Below are 15,704 nucleotides of genomic sequence, written 5' to 3'. Positions count from 1 at the left end.
TTTACATTTTAAATCTGCCTGTATATATGTATATATATATATATATACACATATATATGTACACATATATATGTGTGTTCTTGTGTGAATGTGGAATGCACATGCTGTAGTGTATATGTGGAGGTGACTTTAGGTGTCAGTCCTCACCTTCCACTTTGTTTGAGATAGGGCCTCTTCTTATTCTCTGTTGCATATTCCAAGCTAGCTGGCCCTCAAGCTTCTAAGGCATTCTCCTAGTCCACCTCTCGTTTCTGAGAAGGAGTACTTTATATAGGTTTGGGGAATCTGAACTTAGGCCCTCATACTTGTGTGGCAAGCTCTTTACCCATTAAGTCATCTCCCCAACCTGTCATCCTCTGTCTTTTGTCTCATGCTGGGGTCATACCTAAAAGACTACTATAAGCTACTATAAACTACTACTATAAAGACTACTATAAACTACTATAAACTACTACTATAAAGACTACTATAAAGCATTTCCCCCCGAGATGCTCCTCCCACTTGTAGAAGAAGCACTCCTCTGACCACCCTTGCCCACAGTGTTCCTATAAAGTTAGCTTAAGCCAGCATATGGAGAGCCCTGAGAATGCATCAAGCACTAAACTTGATTCTCACTTTTTTTTTAAACAACAAACCTGCATGTTGGGCATTCTTTCCCTGTTTTAGAGGGGAAACTGCAATTCAGAGTGAGTTGGCAAAAACTGGTTATGGTTTGAAAAACAGAAGTAGGAATGCACCCCAGGCTTGGATGTCTTTCTCAAAAGCCCATGTACCCAACATTTGCATCAGAATCATTGCTACTTTTAGCCTCTTAACTGCATGGTCTAAAATTAGATCACTCACAAACTTTTATTGTTCCCTGCCCTTGCAAATTACTGAAGCTTAGGAGCAGAAGAGGCCTTAAGACCATCGCTTTCAACCTTTCACCACATACTTAAAATCTCAGCTAATATTTGTCTATATTTTCCATTCACACCTATACTAACAACTCATTATTTTTAAAAATGTAGCCCAATCAAAGTGAAATTTGTCTCCCTGTAACTTCGACCCGTGGGTCTTATTTCTATCTCTTGGAATATATAGCATGTTGAAATCTTTTTCATCTTTATTTACCCAATTATCCCTCCACTTACTGATGCAGGTGTTCAGGTAAAAATGTATATCTGGATAACTGTAATGGGTGTTAAAGATATAGAAACAGTTAGTGAAAGCCCTTCCATTGAACTCACAGTCTAGTTAGGGAAACTGACAGAACTCTTGAGATTAGAGCTGAGGTAAAGGGAAAAAGAAGGTTGTAGGAAGACAGTGGTGAGGGCCAGTCTTGCATGTGGTGGAATGCCATGGTGGTATGCCCCTAGTAGATGTAACAGCTGTGCCCTGCTGGATGCATAGGCGTTTTTACAGGTAAACAATTCATATGGGGAGTAACATATACTAAATATGATATCTCCAGGGAACTATAAGTAATTTAGCTTTGATAAGGCAAATGTGTGTCCAAATAGAAGAGCAATAAGAGATAGTAGTGAGCCAGATGTGGTGGCACATGCCTGTAGTCCCGGAACTCTGGGAAGCAGAGGCTGGCAGATTGCTGTGCGTTCAAGGCCAGTCTGGTATACAAAGCAAGTCCAGAACAGCCAGTGCAGTGGAGAAACCCTGTCTCGAAAAAAAAACAAAAAGAAAGAAAGAAAGAAAAGGAAGAGATGGTAGTGAAAGGCAATTTTAGTTGTCATGCTCAATTTGCTAAAATACTTAATGCTTTTTCCTAAAAGACACATGGAAATAGTGAAGGAGTTTAAATAGCAGACTCTCATTGTCAAATGTACATGTTATAAATATTCTTCTGGGGCCAGTGAGATGGCTCATGGGTAAAAATGCTTGGCATACAAGTTTCCTGACCTGAGTTCTATCCTCAGGACTCACATAAATGTAAAAGGAGAAAACCGACTCCACAGTGTTGTCCTGTTTTCCATACATGCACCACGGCAAGCATATGTCCCGCAACACTACATCATACACATGGACATGAAAATAATAATAATAAATTAAATCTAAAAAGGACTATCTTCCTGGCTGCCAGCAATCAATCACAAAGCTTAAGTGAACATGGGCAAAGAGAATGGCTATTTAGAAGAGATTAGAGAGGCTTAGTTCCTGCTAGCAAGTGAGATTTCCTGTAGGCTCAAGAGGAGGAGTGGGAAAGGTAGCGGGGAGATGGTTGATATTGGGGGATTAGCAGAAGCCAGCCTTAGTGAAATCCAATGACAGCATGCCTGTTTTCTCAGCAATGACTAAATACACGAAAGCCTTTATGGTAGGTATCAAGTCAAGATACCTGATTCTTCTGGATCACAGTTTTCTGTCTTCTTACAAATGTTCTTAAGCATTGTGTGCTCTGGGAAGAAATACATTGTACCATACAGCCCAACTTCTCTTGTCTAATTTTTGTCAACTTAAGCAAAACCCTTTGTCAAACTCTGTTTCCTTGCCCTTGTAATGGGGTGGATGGTAGTTGTCTTATATAGGCCTTTTCCAAGTACAATATCAGGGTCTCTGTCTCCCCGCATTTATCTTCTTCTCACAGCAAGTGAAACTCGGCAGTCCTGATTACATAGACTGTGACCAAGAAAAGGTTTTGGAAGACTTTCTAAAGAGAATTGAGTGCTATGAGATCAACTACCAACCTTTGGATGAGGAATTGGACAGGTAAGAACCCAATACCCCATAGTCAGGGGCTGGAGCCTTAGTCCAGTTTTGATGGCTTATGGGACCTAGGAAATGCCCTCCTTTTGGGAGACTTAACTTTTCTATTATAATATCAGAAGTGGGAGTTGATATGTCTTTATGACTCTCTGCTGTCCAGTTTTCAACGAGGCAGTGATACCTTGATGTGGGAAGTATTCCTGAATTGCCTACCTACTGTTGTGCCTTCCTATGCTGTAGGTACAAATCGGGACTTTGCTCTCTGAGGACAAATGCTTCCATTCTGTGGCTGTTGCTGTTGTTTTTGCAAAAATACTCTTTTCACATGGATTGCACTTCATTCCCCAAACACATTCACCTTCCTTCTTTCATCACATTCCCATGGGACCTCCATTAAGGAGGCTGCAGTAGATCTGATGACCGTAAATTTCCAAAAGGAGGAAACTGAGTCTTGGGGAGCTAAGCTACTTCAAGGCTTCCACCATAAGTCAGAAGTGGGGCTAGAAGTCTAACAATATAGTCTGTCTCCTCCACTCATTCTGCCTCTCATAACCCTCATGTATCATCTCTCTAATCAACAAGTCTTTGCAAGCTTTGCTCACAGAAGGTGTAAACACAAATGAGTTAGCTTCTACAGAGTCTCAGCATATGGAAAGACCCATGTATAAGCAATAAAACAAGTGCAGAGATAATGAGACATGATAATGCTGTCAAATAAAGCAGCTCATTACAGAAGGAAACAAAGAACAAAATTCTTTTATAATACCAGCTACAGATAGACAAATGTTGGCTGGCAGTGTAAGACAGGTGTTAGTTCAGATGGAAAGTGTCCAAAGCAACTCCCTATCTTCAAAATGAGTTCTAATGAAAACAGACTCTGGCTGCCCATACTCTGTGAAACCCAAGTTTAAAGCATAAAAAGCCCGTAAGTGGTCATTATTACCCTAAGAAGTTTCAAAGCGTCCTTCCAGTCTTATCCAATGGACATGTAAGGTGATGGGTATGTCACTTCATAGTTTGGGAAAGTGATACCCAAGGATTAGGTCAAGCTTGCCTGTAGCCTCACAGTCTGCAATACAGTCTATATGAAATGAGGCCTCATTTCCCAAATTCCAGCTTGGTTTTACCCCTCACATCTTTGTATCATAAGAAATATCGGATGGGACTTACACATTCAGTGCAAGAGGCATGGCCTTCATGCTTAATGTAGAGATTGCTCACTGTACATGCTCCCTGATCACAGATACATTTGTTTCTCTCAGGAAGACATGTGTTTGGAATAGGGTTGTTCATGCTTTGAGGAAAGTGTGACTTTTTCAGACTCTATAGAGGCATTCTGTGGGCTAACAGCATACACTGAAAGGATCTTGAAGTAAGGGTGATGCAGAGAAATAATGGCATTAAGGAAGCCCCCAGGCCTGAGTCTAGAGACCTAGAGGAGCACTGTTGGGTTTTGTTTCTGTTATTATTTTGATGAGCCCATTGGGCCTGAAGAAGGCAGATGTAGAAGGCCAGCTTTATTTAAGTGTTTTTCCATTAAGACATATATAGTTCATGTATCAAGGAAGCCAAAGAGGCAACACTGTCCCTGTTTTGTTAGAATACCCAGTAATCTGGAGGAGGTGGTATGTGCACAGTTGACCCTAGTTGTAGAAGCAGTAAGCCAGATGATTAGAGGAACTCAAAGCAGGGAGCTTGGCCCACCTTGGAGGGAGACTATCTGGAAGAACTGGATTATTCAGTAATCAAAAAACATGTGCTCAGGATACCGATCTTCCAAAAATAAGAAGAAAACTATCCTACAGCCATTTGACAATTAGTATTTAAAAGTAACAACAAGAAAAAATGGGGGGGGACCCAGAATTTTATAGGGCCTCATTAGTACAGTTTGTATTTTTTATTTTAAATCACATAGGTTGGGCTGAGCATGGTGGCACACACCTTTAACCCCAGAACTCTGGGAGATAGAGGCAGGTGGATCTCTGTTGTGAGTTCGAGGCCAGCCTGATCTACAAAGCAAGTCCAGGACAGCCAAGGCTATATAGAGAAACTCTGTCTCACCACCCCTCAAAACAAACTAAATTACACAAGTTGGGAGATGAACATGAACATTCATTTGTTTGTTTGTTTATTTATTTATTTATTTATTTTGGTTTTTCAAGACAGGGTCTCTCTGTGTAGCCTTGGCTATCCTGTACTCACTTTGTAGACCAGGCTGGCCTCGAACTCACAGCAATCCACCTGCCTCTGCCTTCCGAGTGCTGGGGAACTTTTATAATAATTGCTATTGAGCAACTATAAATGACATTATATAGGTCTAATCTCTAAGATTTCTTAGAGATAGTAAATGCCCTGACTTTTGAAAGATAAATACATAGGAGCTCAGCTTTGGAAATCAGCAAACAACATCCTTTCAAGCAAAATGAAAAGTGTTTTGTGACAGCTGGCCTAATTAGTTCTAAATACAAAAAGAAGAATACAAAGAATATTCCAAATGCAACAGCAATACAAGAATTAAAACATCATGGGTAAAGTGTGGTGCTATGAGGTGAGACCAACTGCAGATAGCAAGTAAAACCACTTAGGATGTCAGACAAAAGTCCCCTTAGAGCCACGGAACCAGGCAACAAGATTGTATCAGAGATATTCTGCGCTTAGGTTCTGGGGGCGGGGTCCGAGACAGATGACTGGAGTGGGACACATTCTATAGCAAATCACTTCTCTGTGTGCTTAAGAGTTTTACATGATGGTCTCTTCTCTGAATGATGGCTGTGAGGATTCATACATCTTCAAATCCCCCAGTCTCTGCAAGATATAAAAAAAAAAAAAATTCAACAAATGCAAGTGTTCTGTGGGAGCCACTGTACATGGATCCCAGAGCTCTGAAGGATGAGGCTGTAGATACAGAGGAAGGGCAAGGAAGAAGCTCTCTGAAATGTAAACCATCAGCAGCCTGATGGGCCCTGGGTTGCTTGTGCCACCCCATGACTCCAGTTCCTACGTCTCTTCCCTCGGAGCTCTGTCAGCTCCTACATAACTAGAGGGTTTATGGCTGTTACAGAAGATGTAGAAGTCTTACTGCATGACTCTAAGTCTTCTGACCCGTTGGTATCCTCACTCCTGCTTCCCCACTCCTCCAGAGACAGATTGTTGTATTTGATTGTTACTCCGTGTTTGGTTCCTAGAGCTGAGCACATAACTAAGGAGACCACCCAAAAGTTGGGGCCAGGACCTCAAGTTTGCCAGTGATGTTCTGGACCGTTTCTGTATCCCTTCACACTAATAGTTGCATACTGTGCTGTTTGTGACGAGAATGTTGGCTATTATTCACATATTTCCAAGTGTATGTTTATGACTGCTCTAAGAGTTCCCAAAAGGGAGCTAACCTCTACCCAAAGCACAGTGCTTTATTCAGATAAAAGTACTTGTGAATTGCAGGTGTAGACTATAGAGAAGAACCTTGGCCAATTGCATTGAGATTAGGAAAGGTCAAATGACTGTTGACTCAAATGATGAGCTCCTTGGGGTTGTCAGGAGCAAAATCTCTAGGAAATATACCCAGAGCAAGAGTAGGTGTAACATGCTATTAGGTAGCAGCTGAGCTGCAGAGGAGAACTGGAAGCAGGGTGTGTGGTTGGGACTTTTCTTGGGCTCACCCCTCCCTAATCTCAGTACCTAAGCTCTGCTTGCTTGGGTCTGGCCCAGCCACCTGTCGTACATCAAGATCTTCGACGTGGGTACACGCTACATGGTGAATCGAGTGCAGGACCATGTTCAGAGCCGCACAGCCTACTACCTCATGAACATCCATGTCACTCCTCGTTCCATCTACCTATGCCGTCATGGTGAGAGTGAACTCAACCTCAGAGGCCGCATTGGAGGTGACTCTGGCCTCTCATCACGGGGCAAGCAGGTAAGAAGGGCTCCAGAGACCCTGGTGGGTGCACTAGGCTAGCCCAGGTGTGTTGGCCAATGACTGGGTGTTGAGGAGAAGTAGCTAGTTATGATCAGTCCTTCTCTTCTGCCATTAGTCCTGTCACAGACATTGAATGGTTCCCATACACCTACTGCTTCTACAAGGCCAGTCCTCCAAGGCTGCCCCAATCCGGCTGCTTCCCACACTCCATCACAGTGCTTTCTCCTACCTGATGTCTCCCTCATACTTCTCACCATTCTGTCCTTTGCTCATGCCCACCTTGCTGTCTTCTTCGGTTCCTCTGCCAGCTGGTAGCTGTCAAACACGTAGAGAGACCTGAGGGCCTCAGCCTAAATCCCTCTTCTCCATGGCTGTTTTGACATTGTCCCCTTCCCCTTTTGAGAAACCACATGGTCCCCAACCTACTGCCTCTTCTTTCTCTCTCTATTACCTTCCAAGACTCAGCTCCTGCTCCAAGATTTAGTCCCCCAGGAAGTCCTCCCTATCCACTTCTCATCCCAGGGAAATGGATTGTTGTTGGCCTTTGGGAACATCAGCTTGTCTGTATCTCACCTTCTCAAGAGTGAGTCTTTATGTAATTTTTTTGTAGTACTAGAAGTAGAACCCAGCACCTCAATATCTGTTAGGCAGGTGCTCTACCTCTGAGCTATAGTCCCAGGTTTATCTTTATATAAATTTAATCCCCATTTCCTTGCTTGTCCATTAGTACTTTGCCATCCACAAGAGATTTGAACATGTTCTTATTCCTCCCTTGGTCTTACCTTTCTCACCCCTCTTTTTGTTTCCTTCCTCTCCTTTGTACCTCTAGTATGCCTATGCTTTGGCCAACTTCATTAAGTCTCAAGGCATCAGATCTCTGAAGGTGTGGACTAGCCACATGAAGAGGACCATTCAGACAGCTGAGGCCCTGGGTGTTCCCTATGAGCAGTGGAAGGCCCTGAATGAGATTGATGCGGTAAGATGGAAAGGGTTAATGTCGTGGCATGTAGAGACGGGGAAATTCTATCTCATGGGTTACCTCTACTCCAGGGAACTTAATTAGTCCATCAGATCTTTTTGTGGTTTTTGTTTGTTGTTTGTTGTTTGTTAGCCAACTACATATAAGAATATTCTGTGTCATGGACATCTTGCGAGGGCCAGGCAATCCAAGGATTGCCCTATAGGAATGTCTATGGGTCATTTTCACAATATTAAATTTATATATGGGACCAGTTCACTGTGGATAGTACCATCCATAGGCAGGTATATCTGGGCTGAGTAAGAAAGCTGTCTTAATGTGAGCCTGAGAGGAAGCTAGTAATCATATTTCTTCCATGGTTCTTGCTGCTGTTCCTGCCTGACTTCCTCTCCTGACTTCTTAATGATGAGCTATCATGTAGAAGGGTCAACTGAAATAAACCGTTTCCTACCCAAGATGCTTTTGGTTGTGGTTTATAACAGGAAGAGAAACCAAACTAGACAACTTGTATAAGGTAGTTGTTACTTTTTACATATTGCAGATGAGGAGGATAATACTCAGCAAGGTTAAGTAGGTCGCCTAGAATGAAAACAAGAAGGCACTGGGCATCTCCACAGGCAAAAGCCTCACAATAAGCCTCAGAATAGAAGATTGAGAGCAGTCTAAAAGGATCTTTGTGCTCTTTCTCTCCTGTGAGCAATGTCTGTTCAGAAAGCCTGACACTGTAGAGCTGTTTGTAAATTCCAAGTGTTCTATTCCTTGTCCATGAAGGAAGCCTGGCAGATAGACCAAAAAGACAACAGCCAGAGTCTGGTGACCATGAGCACCAAACAAGCAGGGTTTAATTGAAACTCTCACACTTTGAAGGAAATGTCAGAAACAGCAGCCTTGCCTGTGGAGATTTTCCGTAGACTAGGAAGCTCTAAGAATTTATCTTCTCAGACCCACTCTGAAACCATTAAAAATTTACTAGTTTTTGTACCTGTAGATACATTTTTCCCAGCAATACTAAAATAGGGGCAGGCCAGAAAGGCTACACAATGGGAGAGCATTACTGCACATAGCGTTCCTGACACCTGCCACAAGTGTGTGTGAGTGTGTGTGTGTGTGTGTGTGTGTGTGTGTGTGTGTGTGTGTGCGCGCGCATATTCACTTCACAGTTACAGAACTCTTCTGCTAATCCTGCCTGCACCATATATGCACATGCATCTAGAAACAAACGTATACCCATCATATACATATATGCATTTCATATGAACACAAGTGAGCAAGCTAGTGACATATATACAGCACTAATACATAGCTTCATACATATTATTCCAGATTCACAGACCTCAGACAGGCATACAAATACAGATATATAGCAGGAACATAATTCAGAATGCACACTTTCATGGATATATGCCACCGACACACATCAAGAGGACACATACCACAGACTCACCCACATGGGCATGGTCTCACATGCTTAGACAGCCTGTACATGCACACAGAATACAAGTGCACTACATATGCATAACAAGATATGCACTGTACCCACAAACACAAGGCTTTGAACATATCTTAAGTACACATAAGCACTGCACTGCACATGCCTACAAACACAGTACCAAGTCCTTATTTCTACGTATTTATAATAACATGTACCTATATATAAAGTGTACACATCCAGAACTATTGGGGGAATCATAGGAACATACCATTTACTCAGTCTGAACACACCCATGCGTTTGTCCTCACACACATGAGCCACATATCTCACAAACCCATACACACCCAGGCAACAGGTATAACCCAAGAGTTACAGTAACAGGAACCCAGGTATACGATTCATTGGTACCTAAACTGATTCCACTGTTGAGTATATTGTTCACAAATACTTTTTTACAGGGTGTCTGTGAGGAGATGACCTATGAAGAGATACAGGAACACTACCCTGAAGAATTTGCACTACGGGACCAGGATAAATATCGCTACCGCTATCCCAAGGGAGAGGTAAAGTTTGAAGGGATGGCCTAACTCCTAGGCCTCCTCCCCTGTAGCCTCATTCCAACAGCCAGAATTTCTTAAAGAGCTTCAGAAACAAGACGAAGCATGTTTTCAGTAGCTACCATCCATCAAGGTACATGATCATCTGGTCCTTAGCTGTAGGCAAGCAGTTCCTCTTCTTTTAAAAAATATTCAGTCAGTCAGTCACTCACTCACTCACTCACTCAGTGTGTGAGTGCATGCATGCCATGGCCAGTGTGCTTGTGAGGGTTAGAGAGCAAGCCATGGGACTTGGTTCTTTCCTTTCGCCATGGGAATCCTGGGGAGCAGAGCAGGTCCTAGAACCTGCTCCTCTTCTTTTGTAAAAGCTACATATTTGCCTGCTTATAGGCGCTGCGTACTTGTAGAAGAACTTTATCCGATGCCTTGTATTTGTCATTTCCTTACTGGACAACTTGAAATACCTCAATATACTCTAATTCTATAATATGCTGTTGCCAATTTGCCTAATGCTCCAGGCTCTCTCCGTAGGTGGCATCATTCCAAAGAACAAAAGCTATTAGTTTAATCAACTTCTTGGCTACCAGACTATAATTTTCCTGTCTCTATATGAGATGAATGCTTATTGCTTTCAATCCAGCCTCTACTTAGCCAGTTCTGCATTTTAATGTATTTATTAGTCATACTCCATTTCTGATCCAAAAACCCCATGAAAATATGGACTGCTGGAATATAAAACAGTAGATGTTATGTTCAGTCACAAATCACCTTAATATTTTCATCTTCATCATCAGAACGGACTTTATAAAGTCAATGTTAATTTGTTCTCATTTCCTTTATACATTTTTAGACTATGTTATTAGAGGCATACAAATTAAAAGCAATGTTGTCTTCTCACTGAATTACTTATTTTTTAATAAGAGTGACTAAACTTTTTTTCTTACTAATGCTATTTACCTAAAATGTATTCTAACACAAATCTAGCTCTACATGTTGGCTTCTAACCATTTGTTGAGTTGACCTTTATTTACTCACTTTCAACTTTTCTTAGTACTTTTGTTTTATTTGTTTCTTATAAGCAGTTTATAGTTGGATTTTGTTGTTTTTAATCCAAACCAAGATATGACTTTTGAATGCTAAGCTTGGTACATATATTTTTATTGGTATTACTGACTTTGTAACATTTATTTCTATTGTCTTGAACTTTCTATGCTTACTTTATTTTTCTCTTGCTTTCCTCAGGAGTGAGTTTTTCATCACTATGTGTTATAATCTGTTTCCAGATTCTTGTGGAGGTTACGCTTAACTTAAAAAACTCATCATGGTTCTTTCTGTTTTTGAAGATATCCCACTAAGGGTATGAGGTCAAAATATTGTACTTTACAATCACTCACAATAGTGTGTTGTGTATTGTGTTATACAGTCATCTTGAACATTTAACTTTTTATATTTCCTTTTTTAAAATTAATCACTTTACAGCCTGATCCCAGCCGCTCCCTCCCCTCCTCCCAGTCCCACCCTCGTGCCTCCTCTCCATTCTCTTTCTTTTTAATTAAGTGTTTTTATACAATATATTTTATTATGTTTCCCTTCCCCCAACCTCTCCATGATCCTCTCTACCTCCCTACTTGCCTAACTTTATGTTGTTTATCCATTTTCTCCCTCCCTTCTCCCTCTCCCTCTCTCTGTCCCTCTCTCTCCCTCTCTCTGTCCCTCTCTCTCCCTCCCTCCCTCTCTATACCTTTAAAAATTCACAAAAACATAAAAACCGAAAACTAAAACCAGTAAGACAGAAATCCCAAAACAAAACAAAAAGCTCATACACACAAAACAAACAAAAATAAAAACATGGAGTTCATCTTGTATTGGCCAGCTACTCTTGAGTATAGAGTCTTGGGGTCTGCCCTGAAATGTGCTTGATATGCACTGACAATCCATTGGAGAAAATTGATTTTCCCTTCTCCAGTGGGTATTAATTGCAAATAGCTTCTTGATTAGGGGCGGGAACCCATGTCCACTTCCCTCTCTCAGTGCTGGGACCCTGTCTGGTTTGAATCTATGTAGGTCTTGTACATGCTGTCAGTGTCTCTTATTTGTTATCAGCCCTGTGGTATCTGGGAGACACTGTTTCCTGGGAGTCATACATCACCCCTGGCTCTTACAATCTTTCTACCTCCTCTTCAACATAAGATCCCTGAGCCTGGAGGGGAAGGGTTTGATGAAAGAATCCTGTTTAGGACTGCATGTTCCAAAATCTCTCACTCTCACACATTGTCCAGTTGTGAGCCCCATTTCTGGGATGGGAAGTTTTACTTGGTAACATAAGATGTCTAATTGGGAAATTGTCTCCTTTATGATATGGTGATTTCACTTGAATTCCCTTCATATGTGTATATATTTTAAGAAGCTTCTGTGGTAGTAGGTGTACATGTAGTTTTTCAAAGGCCTTGAGTGTTAGTCGTGTCTCCCCATATTCCCTCTTTTACCCTGCTTTCTCATACCCCTCCCCAAGAAAAAGGAAATAGAACATAGAATTATGGAGAGACAAAGGGGAACTAGAATAGGAACATTTCGTATTTTAATATATATGACTGACAAGATCTAAAATCAATGACCCTGCCATTCCGCACCCTAATTAATATAGGATCTTTCAAACTTTGCTAACTTCCTCTCCTAATTTAACGTGTTGTTTTATATTTTCATGTGGCTTCAACCTTAACCCCTAAATGAACTATTACTGTCATTGTCCTTGTTATATTACTTTATGATTCATTTAACTGTTTACTGATCCTTTGATCATTTTGCTTCTATCTCAAGTTCCATTTTTTCCTACCTTGTTCTAGAAGTTTCTCTACTAAAAATATGTCAGTAGTACTTTCACCCTTCCTTTTATCCAAAACTAGCCTGTGGGTGTGTCCTCAATCCTTGATAATAAATGGTTGAATATAAATTTCTCAGTTGACAGTTGTTTTCTCAGCACTTTAAAGATACTTCTCTCATTGTCTTTTTGTTTGCACTGTGGCTAAGAAATTTTTCAGTTTCTTTTGCTCATTAGGTAACTGGAAAGTCTTTATATCTTTGTTGGCTTTAAACTTCACTCTTCTATGTGTATATATTACTTGATTTCCCCTGCCCACCTCGTCCCCTCTCTTTTCCTCTCCTCTTTTCTCCTCCTTTCTTTCTTCTCCTCCCCACTCTCTCCTCCACTTTTCTCCTACATTTCTTTAGTCCCCTCCCTCCCCCCATTTTCTATTTTTCCTCCTCTCTCTTTGACATCCTTCCACTCCTTTATCCCCTCTTTCTTTCTTTGCTTCCTTCTCTCTTGCTTTCTTTGCTTCTTTCTGGGTCTGAGGTGCACATACAAGCCTTTCTACATGTCCTTTATACCATCAGCCTTTTAAAATAAATTTTTACAGGAAGTTTTTCATATTTTCCCACCAGAATCAAAGAGAGGCAGATACATTTTCTTGCTGTTTCCCTTTTTCCTGTGGATTTTAAACTCCCAGGGAGGGTGTAAAGATGTGTCTCACATTTATGTTGAGTCCCAACTCCTAGTTTAACTTCTATTTTTGTAAGTTTTTTGAAACCCTGTCTCCTTGATTAATGATACTGCCAAATGTCCCAGGGTAACTGTGGCATCTATACCCATTTATTCTTTTCTCTTTTCTTTCTTTCTTTCTTTCTTTCTTTCTTTCTTTCTTTCTTTCTTTCTTTCTTTCTTTCTTTCTTTCTCTTTGGTTTAGCTTTTAATTTTAGAATACTACAGACCAGAATTTTTTGAAGTGCCAGTTGTACAGTTAAGTCAATATTTTATAGTGGGGGTCATATTGTCTTTTAGCCCACACTTATTGATTGGTTCATTTATCAGATGAGAAAGTAAAGTCCTGAGAAACAAGTGATCTGCCTAGTCATACTGTTGGGTCAGCAATTCTGCTTCCTGACCAAGTTTTCTTCTCTTGGTGAATATGCTTCCATACCCCCATTCTTACCAATGATTTATCTTTTCTTTAGTCCTATGAGGATCTGGTTCAGCGTCTTGAGCCAGTTATAATGGAGCTAGAACGGCAAGAAAATGTACTTGTCATCTGTCACCAGGCTGTCATGCGGTGCCTTCTGGCATACTTCCTGGATAAAAGTTCAGGTAACACCCTCCTGTCTGTTCCTACTATGAAGACCTGGATATGATTTTGAGATTCTGATCCTAACAATTAGAAATTTGTATCTTATGGTTCAATGTACAATATTTAAAAATAAGGATATCTAGGTTCAAACTTGTTGCAGACATCTTTGCTACCTTCAAGAGGCACTGTTATTGCCCCACAGCCTGCTTTCTCAACTAGAAAATGGAGACAATTAATGATACAGTTGAAACAAACACGTTAAAAGCCTATAATGTATGATGCATTATATGGGTTATAATTGCCATTATTAGTATTACTTTAGCTAATCTGCAGAATCTGCATATTGAAAGCCATCATAAACAGTCTGTTACAGCTACAACTACTGACCCAGTAGATCTCTGAAGCACACTAGTTTCAGCTGATAGTGAAACCTGTGCCTTGTTATAGAAATAATTTCTTCAAAATAGCAATGTCTATAATGTATTTTTAAGTAGTACTTTATCTTTTAAAAATATCTAGACCTTGTATTTATAAAAGTATGAATATACACTTTATATACTGCAATACATATATATGTATATATACACAGACTACTTATTCTATGCTGTCTTGCTTATATATGCAGGCTTTATATACTGCTTTGTGTGTGTGTGTGTGTGTGTGTGTGTGTGTGTGTGTGTGTGTGTGTGTATACACACCAAGACTTCATATATTGCCATATGTATAAATACAGACTTTCAGTACAGACACATACACACATATACTACATATGTTACCATACATTATATATACACAGACTTCATATACTGCTATATGCATGTATACAAAGACTATATATACTACATCTACTTCTTAGGTGGCCTGGCACCACCTTCATATGACAGTCCATTTCTAATGTGGATACTGAAATGTTGGAATTTCCAGGATATTTTGAAGGTGTTTAGAAACCATGTTACATACTAATTAATGCCTACAGTGTCCTGAACTCTTGAGTCAATTTCATTATGCTAATTTCAAAATAAAGAATATATAAAGTATGGAATAATTCAAGACTAGAACCGGGGAGCTTGAGAACTTGACATTGGATAAGTCATATTCTCTCTCTACCTGGTCTCCAGTGTTCTCAGTTGAAATAGGTAATGGAATGTGTGATGGAGATTCTTTCAGTCTTAGAATTCTGATATGTTCACATTTCTGCTTTTTAGAGCATTGTTTTTTGAGTGTGAGGCAGGGTATATTCCCATTGCTCAGTTGAGAAAACTAAGGCTCAGAGCAGCAAAGTGACTTCCCCAAATTCACGAGATGAGAGTTAATCCCAGAGGCCCTCCCGTGTCAAATATACAGGAGCATTGTAGTTCCTTCCTTATGTCTCCATTTCTTACCTCTTTCACACAGAGACCATTGTAGCTGCTCAGAACTTGCCGGGAGAGTCTACACAGGGTTAGACAGGTGGTTCTGTTTCATTATTCAGGAGAGTGGTGGAAGAAAGCCCAGAGAAATTCTGTGAATTAGAGTACATACCCACAGAACCACGGGGCTATGACACCTTCAGATTGTACCCAATCTAACCTTGGTTTCTAAAATGAGCACATTGAGGGCCAGAGAGAGGAATAACCATGGCAGAGCTGGCTCAGAGACTTTAGATAAGTTACTTCTGTTCTCTGACTCTGTTTCTTCATATGGAAAGTGACAGTGGACAGGACCCAGAGCATCATGAGGGTACAGTATGGTCACTCTCACACACACACACACACACACACACACATACACACACACACACACACACACACACACACACACACACACACACACACACACACACCATTGGCCCAGAGCTTGATTATAATTGACAGTGAAGAGGAACAGAATAAATTTTCAGGAAAATGCCCCATCCTGATATATCAGGATGTTGGGAGGATGTTGGCATGCCTTCAAAGCCTACAGTTAACCCAAGGGACAAGAAGTCATTACATGTGATAGCATTCCAGCTAAATAAGGA

At 40.7% G+C, this 15,704-nt stretch overlaps 1 protein-coding gene across 4 annotated transcripts in view; it reads left to right on the top strand.

Moving 5' to 3' along the window:
* PFKFB1 (6-phosphofructo-2-kinase/fructose-2,6-biphosphatase 1) overlaps positions 1 to 15,704 on the top strand; it is a 42,848-nt gene that overhangs the window by 24,675 nt on the left and 2,469 nt on the right. For all 4 annotated transcript variants that reach the window (XM_084790220.1, XM_084790218.1, XM_084790219.1 and 1 more), the window contains 5 exons: positions 2,582 to 2,703; positions 6,406 to 6,613; positions 7,446 to 7,592; positions 9,486 to 9,590; positions 13,596 to 13,725. In XM_084790220.1, the coding sequence (XP_084646346.1) occupies positions 2,582 to 2,703; positions 6,406 to 6,613; positions 7,446 to 7,592; positions 9,486 to 9,590; positions 13,596 to 13,725 (712 nt within the window). The remainder of the gene's footprint in view (positions 1 to 2,581; positions 2,704 to 6,405; positions 6,614 to 7,445; positions 7,593 to 9,485; positions 9,591 to 13,595; positions 13,726 to 15,704) is intronic.

This window comes from Acomys minous (genome assembly GCF_964271855.1).
Source record: "Acomys minous genome assembly, chromosome: 7".
Taxonomy (NCBI): Eukaryota; Metazoa; Chordata; class Mammalia; order Rodentia; family Muridae; genus Acomys; species Acomys minous.
This window is presented reverse-complemented; position numbering and strand designations above follow the sequence as displayed.